At 50.2% G+C, this 14,646-nt stretch overlaps 1 protein-coding gene across 2 annotated transcripts in view; it reads right to left on the reverse strand.

The window, feature by feature from the left end:
- Positions 1 to 14,646, reverse strand: part of SMG6 (SMG6 nonsense mediated mRNA decay factor) — a 108,188-nt gene that overhangs the window by 34,371 nt on the left and 59,171 nt on the right. For both annotated transcript variants that reach the window (XM_071575421.1, XM_071575420.1), the window contains exon 13: positions 12,397 to 12,598. In XM_071575421.1, the coding sequence (XP_071431522.1) occupies positions 12,397 to 12,598 (202 nt within the window). The remainder of the gene's footprint in view (positions 1 to 12,396; positions 12,599 to 14,646) is intronic.

The raw sequence follows: 14,646 nt of genomic DNA on the forward strand, positions 1-14,646 counted from the left end.
CCTGATCCTGAAGATGCTCTGGGAAAGCAGAATTCCCAGCTCCAAGCATGCTGCTCGGCATTTAGCACCCAGTCCCTCACAGCCAGAGCTTCCTGTGCTCTCCAAGTGCCATGCCCATGGACATGAGGAGATGGAATGATACTCTGGGAGCAGGGCTCAGTTGTGGTGCCTCTTTCCCCCCTGCTCTCTGGCCACTGCATTCATGCTCAGCAGTCAGATAGTCACATTTTTTTTAATTTGATATAATTATCTCCTAGAAATTACTGTACACAGCCTCTTGGGATCTAAAGCAATTAAGTGAAGATAAATTTCTTTCATGGAGCAAGCTGTCAAAGGATGAAGCAATTTCATTCCCCATTTGAAGTGGAAGCTTTGGGTCATGCATGGTTTATTTGAAACAATGCCATCACCTAAAGCTGCTGATCTTATCTGTCTTTCTCTGTCTCTCCATTTCAAACTGCTGAAGATGTGCAGCGTGGCACTGCCTGAAGTGATGACATCTGGCACCAGGCCAGCTACAGAAACAAGCTGCTCCTCCCCAAGCCTGAGTGCAAGAGGCCAAACATTCCTACTAAAAAGGGGGAAACCGAGGTGAAATCTGGGAAGAGCTGAAAAGTGGGAATCCTGCCCAAGGGAAGAGACTCACAAGCCACAGGAGGAGTGAGGTGCCTGCAGGAAGGGACGGCACTGCCCAAGACAGGATGGGAGCATGTAGAGCATCTCTGAGGGGTAACAGGCTACCAGGCTTCCTCTTCCTCACCAGGCTGCCCTGAAGCCATCTGAACCAGGTGCCCAGAATTTCATCACAAGAAGGAACAGCCCTTCAGTCTGTATGAGGAGAGACACGGCAGGATGGAAATTATATCCCATTAGCACACGCACACTAAGTTTCTCAGGATTTCCAACAAATTCTCTCCTGTCCTCACACTTCACCATGCCAAGATGTTTCATCTTGGACAAAAAACCCCACATACAAATTAAAGTAACTCATTTAAATAAAAGCATTCTCCAAAGTGGTGGGTTTTATCCTGAAAAGGGGATGATATGGAGCAAAGAGTGGCCGCAACGAGGGCTCTGCTACCTCCACAGGTTCAGCTCTGGAGATGCTCCCATGGGGGACTCCTGGGAAGGAAGGCATATTTGGTAGGTATTACATACTTTCCAAATATGAGGTGTCCATCCATGATGATGCCTGGGCACGTCAAGGCAGTCTCTTCAATCACAGGGAAGTCAGTGAGGATTCTCAATTCTAAAAGGAGGTTGCAGCTCTGAGTATGAGAACAGGCAACTGCTGAGCAAATTCAGCTCCCATGGGCTGGACTGACAAGAGCATTTTACCCACGAGGCTTCTGCAAAGCTCAGATCAGTGCAGATCAAATCACTGCTCATTAGGACTAAAAAAGGTTGCTGATACCAGAGGGAGCTAATAATACAAGCTGGCCACGGGTACAAGTTTGAGAAGCATCTGGGTGACTTAAGAGTGCAAAAATGATCTTCAGAAGTGACCTCAGCACCAAAAATGTGGCATGTCACTGACAGCTGGGAGGTCACTGTATGAACTCCAAAAATGCACAGCAGAAGCCACACCTCTGATGAACCCTTGAAATGCTGCTCCCAGGCTAGTTTTCCATGGGAAACATCATGTGTGGAACAGGTATCAGGTGAAGTGACACACCACTGGAAGGATGTAGCAAACTCCATCTTCTTCTGTCCCTTCCTTCCGTAATAATGGCTGCTATAATAAACATCATATCATTTATGCTTAAGATAAACACAGAACTAAATTCTAAATCTGTTTGGTCGTTCACAGACCAGGCAGGAGTAACTCCTCAGAAAACACATTTGTCTTCATACTGAGAATTTTTGGTTTTATGTGCATCTACCTATTCCAATACAGTGGAGTTTTGGGGAAGTTTAAAGAAATGAATCAACAAAATGACTACAAATAAATACTATTATTGTCACTATTCATAATATATAAACTTATAGACAAATATTTTTGCATATGGTGGAGAAAATGCTTTATGCAAAATGCTGGTATGCACAATGTTAAAGCAAATTTTGTTAATTTAAATAAATTTCCTAAATTATTTTAGGAAATATATGCAAATACATTATGAGGAAAAATGCAATTAAATTATCTGGATTAAATATCCAGCATATTTCGTGTCCCACCACAGATACAGTCAGGCCAGCAGCACAAACATGTGAGGTCTATGTTTGGGAAGAATTTTAATGCTTCCCAATGAACCTTCCCTTAGTACACCTCATCTTCCTAGGGGAGGTGGGTGGCCTGGGGCTGAGGCCCTGGCCTGAAATCCTGGGTATGGGTATCAGGGGTTTGTTCTCATCCTGAAGCAAAGGCTTCCTCTGGGACCCGGGGCAGTCCCTCAGCCCCGTGTTCCTCTGCTGCCAATCTCTAACGAGGAAATGGCTTTTCCTTCTGTCATAACGTGTTGTGGAGATACATTCATTAATGCCTGAGAAGTGCCTTTGACTTCAATGACAGTGAGAAATGAAAACAATAAATAAGATCACAGTAGTATCTTCTCTCTCTGACAGGAATGTGACAGCACGAACACAGAGGTTTACAGCTCTGGCCTGCCGTGAGAGCTGGGCTCTGCATCCTCACCCAGACCCAGCCCAGAGCTGGCAAAAGGATTTGGCATCCACAAAAACAACACAAGGTCCAGCTGGGAGCAGAAACGTGGGGAGCAGACTCCAAGCTCAATGACAGAGGTCACCTTCCGTCTCCCGTAGAGACAGAGTAGATCCCCATCTGTTATTTGGGCTGACCACTCCCTGCATTCCACCCCGTCCACTTCTCTGGCAAGCTTCCCAGGATGTGGATCTTTCTTATTCAGGGTAACAATGAGGAGTTATTAATTGGGTCTTTTTTCAGGTTTCCTGAGGTCCTTCCAATAGCTGTGTTGGTGGATACCACAGCCATCGTCATCTTCAGATGGGATGTTTTAAGCAGTTGGTCAAAGACAAAACAGTGCCACGGAACAGGGTTACCCCGAAGCTGAGCCACAGGCAGAGACCAAGAGTCAGATCAAGGACTGAGTTAGTACCAGAGGAAGGAGTCTGAGCAGTGGCAGCATATCCAGCTGGCAAAGTGTGAGGCAAAGAAGCAATCCTGAGTCTCTGTGCAATCTGAAGCACCACATTAACACCTGAGCACCACTAGGATTGTCTGAGAGGAGGCCACGCTTCATGCCCAGGCACAGCTCAGCCAGCCAGAGTAGCCTTTCAGTTTCCTCAGGGTTTCTCTGGGTAGCAATAAGAGATGGCTCATTGGGAGGGGATCCAGCATTAATGGTGTTTTAATAGACTTGTCAATATACTTATAGACTAATCAGCAAATTCCATGAGGTCTGGGCTTTAATGTGTCATTCTAAGTACACTAAAGCCATGGTGAATACCTCTTCAGTCAGAGCTGTGCACTCTCTGGGCCTGATGCCCTGCCAAGTTGTGGCAGTTTTTGTGCCATTTGGGTGCTGGCACAGCAGAAACGAGGCCATTTCCTGCTGAAACCCTCCAAGGGAAGAGAGGGTGCAAGCAGCCTGCTCCAAGGAGGTGCTGCACATGAGTTGACTCTTCTTTCCTAGGTCACTCTGCTATTGCCGACTCTGAGAACACATGGTCAGCGAGTTCCTTGAATAGGACATTTCCCGTTTCCCAAGAGTCTGTGTTGAACCTCTGGAAGTGGCTTTTAGGACAAAAGGACTAAACACAAATAAGTTTTCCCCCTCATTACATAAATCTGCCCTGACCATGACTGAAGTGAGGATGTTCAATAACGAGCATCACCTGATCCGCATGAGAAGTTCCAAAGGCAAGCATTGGACAAGGCTGATTTATCCTGTCACTCTTTGCCTCGAGCTGATGATCCCACCACACTTCCAGAAAACACTTCAGAAAGGTCTTTAGCTGACACCAGAGGCAAACTGTGCAGGGCTGGCTGAGGACCCGACACGTGCAGGCACACATGCACTACTCACACCCAGGCTGCCTGATTCACTTGGAGCCCATGCAGTGGCTCAAGCACCCTGTCCAAGATGAGCCTGGAGGAGAGGCAGACATGGATCCAAGGCAGGGGAGGAAGGGATGGAAACATTACAAGCCGCTTGAGAAAATTCCCCATGGCTTCCCCATGCACTGGGGTAGTGTTCCTTCCCTCCACATGCCAGGAAAGAGGCATTTCAGGGGTAAGGAAGGCTGTTTCCACCAACTGCTGGTCCTTCCCTACCCACTTCTGCCTGAGGAGATGGGGCTGCCTGGAAGGCAGCACCTCACACTTCCCTGCAAGTCATGTCCAGACCACAAAGCCACTCTGGTGCTCACTGACAGGCACATTAAGAGAACACGTGTAACTGGATTTTAATGTGCTGGCAGGTGGTTCCTCACCTCGCAGTGTGACTGCAGTTCCCACACACAGCTCTCAGCCTCAGGACCAGGCAAAGCAGCAGGACCTCAGCTCTGCAGAGGTGCTGGACTGGGGCTGCAGTCAGACCTGCTCCTCCTCGCCATCCTGTCTGGCCAGGGCTATGGGACTTGTTCACACTTGGCTGTGGCAAAGAGGCTGCAGAGCTCTGAACTCCTGCTGCCCCCAACACCATCTCACAGCTCGATGCCCTGGCTGGGCGTCATCAGGCACAAGCACTCGGCACAGCCAGGGCGAGAGGACGTGAAAAACTCGTATGCCCCAGAGACTGCAGTGCACAGGATATGGACTGGATTAGAATCTGGTCAACAGAGGTCTTAAAATGTCAGTGTAAACAGGAGGGCAGTGCTGGCGGGGCTGCAGGGAAGCTTGCTTGGGCTTATGCAGCTTAACAATAGGTTCAGTGACCTGGACAAAGAAAACCTTTACTGATAGAGCCAGCAAATTGGACACTGTCTCAAAGCCTCCCAAACTCTGAAGAGAGTAACTCACTAATAGGCAAAAACTTGGAATTGCTCAGTCACCTACTCATGAACAAACCTCATACTATTTAACACAGTTAAATGCAAAGTTGTTCTGCAGAAGCAAAGGCTGCAGGACACTGTGAGTCTGTGGGGGGTACAGAGGAGAGCAGAAGACCCCATATCACCCCCTCCTGACAAGCTGGTGCAGCAGCTCAGGAAGCAACAAGTGGAGCCTGGACAGCTCAGACACACCATGAGAACGGCTCAGGGGATCAAAACCATGCCCAAGAGACTGTCCTGCCTCTCACTCTGTCTATTCTGCTTACAGAAAAAGGATGGGGATCAGGGGCACATTTGTATATCAGGGTTAGAGCAGCAACTCAGGACTTCCCAACTTGCAGCAAAAGTCAGTTAGTGAAAACTGAAATGAAGCAAATTTAGCCTGGAAATAATGCACGTTTTTAACAGAGCTTGAAACTGGCTCCTGTGACAATTTTCCTGAGGATCCTGATGGGTTCTCAGCCTTCCAGAATCAAGGGTTTGCACTTTCTACAAGATCTGCTGTTGGAAATTGCCCTGTGGTTTCCTGAAGGAGAAAAGACCAGCAGAGATGGCCACAGCTCCCCCAGCCTGCCAGCACCCGGGGCTCTCCCAGCTGGATTCCCCACATCCAGGACTGACACAGACCACTGTGGGCTCCTCTTTGAAGAGGGGGTTTCTGACCTGTACGTTCTTCCCAGAAGCTCCCCGATGTTCAAAGCACCTTGCTGACAGACAGCCAGGTGTGCCTGTGACAGTGACCACCTCCACAAAGCCAGCAGGGGGGCAAGGGGGGAGCAGCCCCCCAAACAGAGCCCTGGGCAAGGCACGGGGGAGTACTCCAAGCCCAGCTGTGACATTTCCTTTCACCTATACCTGTACAGCTGTTTCCTACAGGGCTGCAGCCTCAAGTGAGATGCGTGAGGCTTCCGTAGGTGCTTGGGAACAAGATGGAACAGAAACGCTTCACACCTGGCCCCAAACTCACAGCACGCTGGCAGGTGGCCAACATAAACTGGCAGAGTACCAGTTGCAATGGACATCAATTAAGCAGCCTGTCATCCTCAGACTGCAGGCTTTGCTTTTTGCAATCTGCATCGCTCCTTAAGCCTTCAGCAGCACTAGCACTGGAGTTTTCCAGATGGGATCATTTCCCGCAGATTCCACTCGCTAGATTTATTGCAGGCTTTTTTTTCTTAACCCCCCGCCCCCCTTTTAAGAGCCTGAACTATTATTCCACATTGTGGATTTCTCCAGGGCTGGATTCAGTGTCCTCACGCCGCGCTAGTGCTTGTTTGCCATCAGTTTCCTTTAGCTTCAGCTGCAGAAATGCAGCTTTAAGGATATCCTCAAAACTCTCTTAGCTTAAAAAGTGATTAAAAACTGAGACTAAATGATAATGGAACAGGATTCCTCTCGGGAAGATGCCTGCACAGCCCTGGAAGATGCAGCAGAAATCACTAGGACAGCACTCGTCCACATTGCTATGATACTACATTTAAAACAGCACAAGAGTCACCAGTGTCCCCTCCTCTGCCATCCAGACCCAGGGACATGGACTTGTCTTGGCACTTCCCACTGCACTAAGGGCGCCTGGGAAAGGCAGAGAGAGGCTCCCCTGGTGACCACAGAGCCCCTGGCACCCGCAGCTCAAGGCAATGCCAAAGATGGACGAGGAATTCAGAGCAGGTGATACTCTCCACGCTACCTTCGTGGTGGCATAAAATCCAGCCTCTCCTTCATCACCCCATGACATCATCTTCCAACATGGCCCATAACTTAGTTTAATTGCCTTTTACAATCCAAAGGCACCACATGAAAGCGAAGGTCGAGGCTGGGATGGAGTTCAGATACTGGTCAGCAAATGTAAACATCTCCAACTCTGCCGCCTCGGGGCTGCCAACTCCTGCCAAGTCCCCGCTCCGAGCAGGCTGCCTGTGGCAGGGATCTTTCACTGCTTGTTTGGAAATTCAGGCAGGCAGGAATGGAAGGAGTTTTTCAAGGATGACTCCTCTTTGGACTCTCCTACTTGGGGCTCCGATCTCTGCTCACAATTTCCCTTTTCCTCTCTGGAGCAAACTCCAAGCTGGAAGCTCTTGCTCTCATGGGCTGAGTGCATTTGCTGGCCAGCTGGAGGGAGATGCTCCAAGGCTATGGAATGGGAATATGGAAAGGATGCTGAGAAAAGAGTTCTATTTGCTCACTGGGGTTTTCTCTCTGCTTACAAAGAGTTTGTGCTCTCAGAGTCCTAGTCTTGCTAACCTTCTTCTGATGCCTTGCAACAAGTCCTCCAAAAATCACTGTGGTGTGGCCACTCCAATGTGGATTTAATCCCTGGCATTTCAGGAGCCATTAGGTCTTGGAAAGGACAAAAAATCTGGTGTTTAGAGGCATGACAGAGCCCAGTCACTCCAACAGCTACTCCTCCTGGGCTTTTAAACCTGGGGCTCCCGTGCCAAGAAGCATCACACATGACTACACGCTGCCAAGAGATCTCTGAGAGTCTTAAGAAGACTGGAATACCATAAATAAGTTAAGTGAATAACAAGACAGGACTAATTTTAGCCCAAGTCTAAATAATAATTAGCTTCTAAACAGCTAAACAGCTAATCTAAAGGCTACTGCAAATCTAAAGCATGCTGGGGCAACTAGAGAAGGGTGATATTTGGACTGACCACCTGGGCTGGACAGTGCAGAGGAAAGAGATCTGGGATTTCTAAGGAGAACAAAGCTTGAGGTTTGGGCTGCCCTGAAGGTGAGTGAAACAAGAAACAGCACCAAGTGTGGGAAGCTCACTGGCCACCCCGGAGCTGGAGGAACCATGCAATACCCAGCTCATAGGTCTGGGACAGTAAAATACTGCTGATTACTTTTCAGAGCCTTGCATTTTAGGGCTTTCATTTGCCTGGTGAGGTGAGACAGGGTTGAGACTAGCTGAGTGGTGAGTATCTGAGACAGTCCACTCCACACCAGCATGCACATGAGGGGGAAAAAAGTGCCTTTCTGTTTGAGAGGAGGGAACCACAGTGACTGGCCCTATAAGCACATGTATTAATCATGCACCGTCTGGTTTTAATCCACACACTGCTGATCCTGCGTCTCACTGTATTGTTATCAGGGGAAGGAGTATTTCTCCTCAATCTTATTCACCAGCCAAAAGCCTGAAAATGCAAAAAACACATTTGTGAAGTGCCTTCCCAAGGACCCTGGGCCCCGGACCTGGTGAGCTGGGGCTGCTGCCTTTTTATTGGCATTTAGAAACCTTTTATTAACGTGTGTCAGGGCTGGGGGAGGAGAGACAGGCTCAGGTTTCAGGACCCCCCATGCAGAGAGGTTTATTGTGGGAAGGGACATTAACACTTTCTCCTCCACATCTCCCCAGGGCTGGGGCATGTGGCAGAGGGTGTGCTGCAGGCACCACTTGGGTGATGCACATGTTGAGCCCATGAAGAGCTTGCAGGGATGTGGACAATCAAGAGTTGCCATGTGCCTGCTGAGAGGAGAAATGTCCCTGCTCTGCTCCATGTCAGGGATCTGCAGCCCTCTTCTGGCCTTGCCAGCAGCTCCATGGGGTCACTGCAGAGCAGGATGCTCCTGAGACAACAGGATTCAGAGAGAGCTGAGGAATCCAGGCCATGTCCCAGGTTCCCAGGGCTGCACTCAGGCACAGCTCAGATGCACCACCACTAGGACTTACTTTAACCTGAACACAACCCAAGTGTTTTCCATTACAAGTACCCCATAACAGCATCATGAAACCACAGTTGCTACCTTCCTTCTTCCCAAACCTCAACTCAGCCATGCTGCTGCTCCCTGCTCTTGCCTTGGGTCCAAGGCTGGGTGAGTGAGGTCCTGGCACTGCATCCTTGGGCTGCAAAGGCTGCAGACACAGCTGACAGCTCAGGCACCAGGCAGCATAGTTTGCTGCTGACTGGTACATTCGATGGTGTTCCATCACACAAGCTGCAGTGGATATCTGCCCAACATACACCCAGCAAAACAGCACCAAGTTATGCTCACCCCAGAGCCAGCTTTTGTTGGTTACAGCTCCAATGACAGTGCAGGAGATGATGGGAAGCTCTAAGTGTCCCACTGGCTCCAGCAGGAATCCGAACGCGCAGCTTCGTGGCAGCGAATGGAGTCAGAACATTTTCACTCAAAACAAGAGCCAGGCCAAATGCTCAAAAACTCACTGAGAAACTCTGGCTGAATTCTGCACTCCATCTGCTAAATGGGACGTGGCGAACAAAAAGGAGTGGGAAGAACAGTGTTTGTCCTATACAGCTCACAAAACAATCACCCTCTTGGTACAGCCAATAACCCAACACCATCTTAACCCCCATTCTCTCCCTTTTTTCCCTTTCTACAGACTTTTTTCTGAAATGTTATAAATTAAGAAACATGGGGGTAAATGCATGGGGTAAGGATTTGGAGCATCACCAAGCAAGGTGAGTCATTATCCTTGAAGTAAAAAGCCAACTGCCTCTTCCTAGCCATGCAAGTGACAGAAAAAGGACCACAGTGAGCTTCCCAGAACCCTCCTCCTATCCCAGAAGACACTCACAGGATGCCATATAAAGACTAGTACATTTTCATTGCCTCTCCAGTGAAGAATTTGGGCTGAAAACTGGGACAAGACTGAGAACACAAGAGAAAGAAATTGGGTGCAAAAATAACTCCTGATAAAAAGCAATGAAAAATCAGTATGGGGAAAAAAACAGTGCCAGAGAGAGCTGCTGGGTGCTGAGTGAGGCACAGGGATATAGATCCCATCATGCCACCATGCTCAGCATGGACACACAGCCTTCCACTGCGAACAGCCCAGAGATGCACCTCAAAGACTCAGAATGGACTGGTTTGGAAGGGATATTAAAGTCCATCTAGTTCCAAGCCTCTGCTATGGGCAGGGACACCTTCCACTAGACCAGGCTGCTCAAAGCCCCGTCCAACTTTCCTTGAACTGATGAGCTGCTGAGGAGCTGGATTCATCTGGGCTCTGCACTCTACAAGGAGAGCAGGGAGCAGATGGTGCACTGGGCCTGCACACAAGGACTCCCCATTTAAGGTGGGTTGAGGGTTTCTTTGCAGGGAACTGCCTTTCTGTATCTTGCTCACAGTCACTCATGAAAGGCACATGAGTTCATGCCTATCAGTCACAATGTCCTGGCTGAGTCTGCAGTGCCTTCTGCAACACTCCACTTCTACAGAGTCAAGTAATTTCCTTCACTAATACTGCAGAAGGAGAAGATTTGTGGAGCAGGGTAGTCATCTGACTGTAATAACGCAGCTGCCACTCCAGTCCCTTTCTACAATGTTACCAAATCACAGAAAATGGGGTAGGCATGTGCAAAGAGCTCACTTTACCTCTATTCCAAGGTGTTTACCTCACCCAAGTTGTACCTGAGAGAACCACCTAGCCTGCTTTTAAAATCTCAAGGCTGATGCATTTCTGCCAAATTGCCAACGAGAAGTGCTTAACTACCCAAAGGTATGAAACCCTTCCTGAAGAGTCATCTTCATCTATGTTGCTGCAATTTATGCCCATTCCTTCCTATGCTTTTCAGTATGGAGCTGAAGGACACCTTGTTCTTCCTCTTCTCTGCATTTTCCCTGAATTTCCACTAGATTAAAAAGCTCCAGCTCTCCCAGGCCCTTCCTGGAAGTCAGGCTTTTGAGCTCTCTGCTCTAACTCATTAAACCTCCCCTCCATCCTCTTGAGCGTTCTCTGCACAGTGAACATACATACCTGCTGTTTCACCTGTCTGACCATTAATGAAAATGAAAGAAATAAAGAGGGTACAGGCACAGCCAGGCCTGCTTGATTTCCCCTGGGATCTGTGCTGCCTGTTTGGCAGAGCTAACACCATGCCTGACATTCCCAGCTGCCTGAGCGGCTGGTGCTGAGCTGCAAGGGCACCAGCTACCACCTGTGGAGTTGTGCAGTTTCTTTAAAAACCACCAGAAGGAAAGTGAGCTGGGACAGGGATAACTCAGCTCGGAGGCTCAGATGTAGCCACAGGACAAAGACACATCTCTAAGATGACTGCAAGTGCCTGGCAGGGCAGGTAGATGGCACTCCGAAGATACCGGTATGTGGTTAGAAGAGGCAGAGTTCAGGGAATTCAGACCCTCTCCCACAAGTTATGGGGCACCAGACAGAGCTGCTCAGTCACCTCACCTGCCTGCTGGGGGCTCTGATTCGTGGCTGCTGGGAAAAGAATCTCTGTGTAGGGAATGGGGCACTGGGACTGTCCCCAGCAGAAGCCCCATGAGGCATACACAGGCATTAGGGCAGTAATGGCAACCACATGTTTCTTATTTTAATCCCATCAAATAGAGCCTTGAAAATTCTTGTTTCCACAGTGACTTCCTGGACAAAGGTGCTTCCCCAAACTGGGAGGGCTCTTGGTTTTACCCTTTTACCCTGTACTCCTCTCTGCTGCAGGCAGTGCAGTGAGCACAGGTTGGGCAGACAGAGAAGTGAAACAGAAATTCGCACCTTTGGGTCCCTCTGTGAGAAAGGTCCTAAATTTCTCACTGTCATTTCAGGAAAACATCAAGAAGAAGTGGCATATGGGAGGGCACACTGCCACATCACACACAGGCTCTCCACAGAAACCTGCCCCTGCATCCCTGCTTCTCCCATAGCACCAACAGCTTGGGGAGGAGATGCCAGGGCTTCCCAGATGAGCTGCACTGCTGGAGCTGGGAGTCTGTCTCCAAGCAGGAAACTGTTGAGAGCCACTCTTATCCTGCCGTGCCTCCAAGGGCGTGCAAAACAAATGCCATTGTGCCTCCTTCATCCCTCATCAGGCTCACACACACTCTCCAAGTGCAGCCCCCAGATCCCTCCTGGCCAGGTGGTGGCAGAGAGCAGACCCAAAACCCCACATCAACAAGGGAACTGATTTCATTATTCTAAAAACAAACAGCCAAAGAAAAGTTCAGGCTAGAATGGGCTCCTAGAGCAAAGAAAGGAAAATAGAGAGCGGGCAGTGGGGAATGCTTCATATTCCTAAAAGCCTTTTGTACGTTAACACATGGTGTCTGCTTCTCTCTAGTCACCTATTTATCACTCTCCTCTTTAGAAAAGGAAAAAAGTCCTGGCTGCCTTCCTAAGGCAGAGTTTTGTGGCCGGGGGGAGGGGGAGGGTGCTTTAAGCATGATGCAAACCATTTGGAGTGCACCGAGAGCTCTGCCAACACAAGCTGCACTATTTAAACAAGTGAGGAAATGATCGTATATACAACATGCCAGCAAGCACACACACACCAGAGGAAGTCGAGAGGGGTTTTCATGACACAGAGCTGGATGTCAGCGGCTGAAAGGTCGATATTTTCCCTTAACACCCTTCTCAATGACTTAATCGTGTTCCGTTTGCACAGAAAACTTCCCAAGAATAAAAGTCTGGATGAATTGAGGGGGGATGTTTGGCCTACTGCTGACCTTGTCCGAGGTCCTCTCCACGTAGCAGGGCTCCTGGGGGGCAACCAGCAGGGGAACGAAGCCCGAGAGCAGCCGATCCTCTTCCAGGCTAAGCAGGGCAAGGTCGTCATCTGGGTCCTTGTACAAGGGCACCTCCGACTGATTCACTGTGGTCAGTATGTTACAGAAGTCAGCCAGCGTCGCCCACACATCTACTGAGACCCTGGGAGAACGAGGAGAGACATGAGCAATTCAGGGCTGGAATGTGCTGGGAGTTGCCTGCAATGTTGCAGCGAATACCAGAGAGGTGAGGAGAGGCAGGCACAGCACCACTGCTGCCCTGCCCCACAGGAGGACTCAGCACAGCTGTGCTGGCACCAACCCGGCAGGGACCATAACCCTCACCCGCCACCCGTCCCCCTGCGTGGGGCCGGGTCCCGGGAACCAGCCCTTCCCAGTGCTCTGCCCACCTGTGCCACTCTGGAGCCAGCACATCTGCGGGGAGCAGCGTCCCCATGCAGTGCCGGCAGAACCCAGATCACTCCAGATGGCAGAAGGGATGCTTGTGACTCAAGAGCCTGCTGAGAGGGAGGACAGAGCGGACACCCGCACTGCTGTCAGGGCAGGAGGGGCTCCTGGAGGGCTTCGGCCCAGCCTGGAGGGCTCCAGCCCTCCCTGGGGCACTCTCTCCTTCACACAGCTGTTATCTGCTGAGACCACGTGCTGCAGACACAGAGCCTTTCTCAGTTAAACCCCAGTCACAGGGGGGTGGTAAAGCCAGGTTTTGCTTCCGGCCAAGGGTTTCAACACTCACAAGTGACCTGCCAAGCTGCCTTTTCCATGTCTCACCTCCCCAGAGTGGCCATGATGTGTGGGGAGCTGGTTGCAAACACAAAGCCACTGGCAACCCTGGACTACTTGCCACATGTCCCCATCACACATCCCCACGGCTGACCACCCCGGCAAGGGCTCAGCACCCCAGAGTGCCAGGATGGAGAAAAGCAGGGAAGGAGGCAACAAGCACAGGGGTACCACAGCTGACCAGGCTGTCTTGCATTGCATTTCTTCTTCCTGTTTCTAAAACCACTCAGATTGGGGTGTATTTTAGTGCGTAAACTGGGATGAAGCAAGGAATAAAGGACACTGGGATTGATGTGCTTTTGGTGGCAAAAAGGAAGGCTGCTCCTCCACCCCACATCTCTGGATCCCCAAAAGCAGAGGGCAGCCAGCATCACCAGGGGTGCAGCAGTGGCCAGTGCAGGCCGAGGCAGCCCAGGCTGGAGGGAGGCCCCCTGCTCTTTGAACTGCTCCAGGTGGACAGAGTCTGCACTTGGTTATTTACGGGAATCAATGTACCAGGAAAGCACACTGAAATGAAACATCTTGTTTTCAAGAGCGTCCTGGGAGCCAGGCAGAACGAGGGGCCATTAATCAAAGCCCGGCACGTAATCAGCACACATGTAATGCAGAGTCGCCCACGTCCCTGAGCCAGCACTAGCCCAGGTCCTGCAGAGGAGAAGAGGTCCTTCTAAACCCTCTGGTCACAGACACCAGGAGCTGGGTTCATTCACAAAGCTTCATTGCTTGGCTCAGCCAGGTCTGGCTGTCAGAAATGTTTAAATATGGAAAAAAATAAACAGTTGCAACACGTTTTTCGGAGGGATCTGTCCGAGGCCCTTTGTGATGTAATGGGAAACGCTGAGTTTGTGCTACCAGCTGGAAAATAAACAGAGCTGCGAGGGTTAAAAGGAACTGAACTTTCCACGACCCCTATCTGCAAAAGAAGAAAATAATAAGAGGAATGATCCACTGCCCCACAGCCTTGATAGTTTATCCTCCAGCCTGGGCTGCAGAGACAAGCACCGGATGTGATAGGGCTGCTCTGGGCCACCTCCAAGGCGAGCTCTGCCCATGGGAGATGTGCAGGGCTTGGGAGGCTCAGCCTCCCCCAGTGCCCTCTTGGCAACTGGGCTCTGCTGCCTGCGGCCAGTCACATCGCACTGGTGGGGCCCCATGGCTGCCACGAGGGTTTGGCTGCCATGAGGGAGGTGCAGAGGCATCAGCATGGAGAGGAATGGGAGCAGCCGATGGGAACGAGTGCATGATGGTGCTGGGGACAGCCACGGATGCAGAAGATGTTCCCAGGGGGCTGGGACAGCCAGGTGCATGGGGCCAGGGAGGAGGGCAAGGAAAGTAACACATTGTAGAGAGCTTGCCTGTATTCCCAAAAAACAGAGCTGCAGGCAGGGGATGGAGATTAGCAGTGAGTGT

Source organism: Pithys albifrons, chromosome 21 (assembly GCF_047495875.1).
Source record: "Pithys albifrons albifrons isolate INPA30051 chromosome 21, PitAlb_v1, whole genome shotgun sequence".
In the NCBI taxonomy this organism is placed as follows: Eukaryota; Metazoa; Chordata; class Aves; order Passeriformes; family Thamnophilidae; genus Pithys; species Pithys albifrons.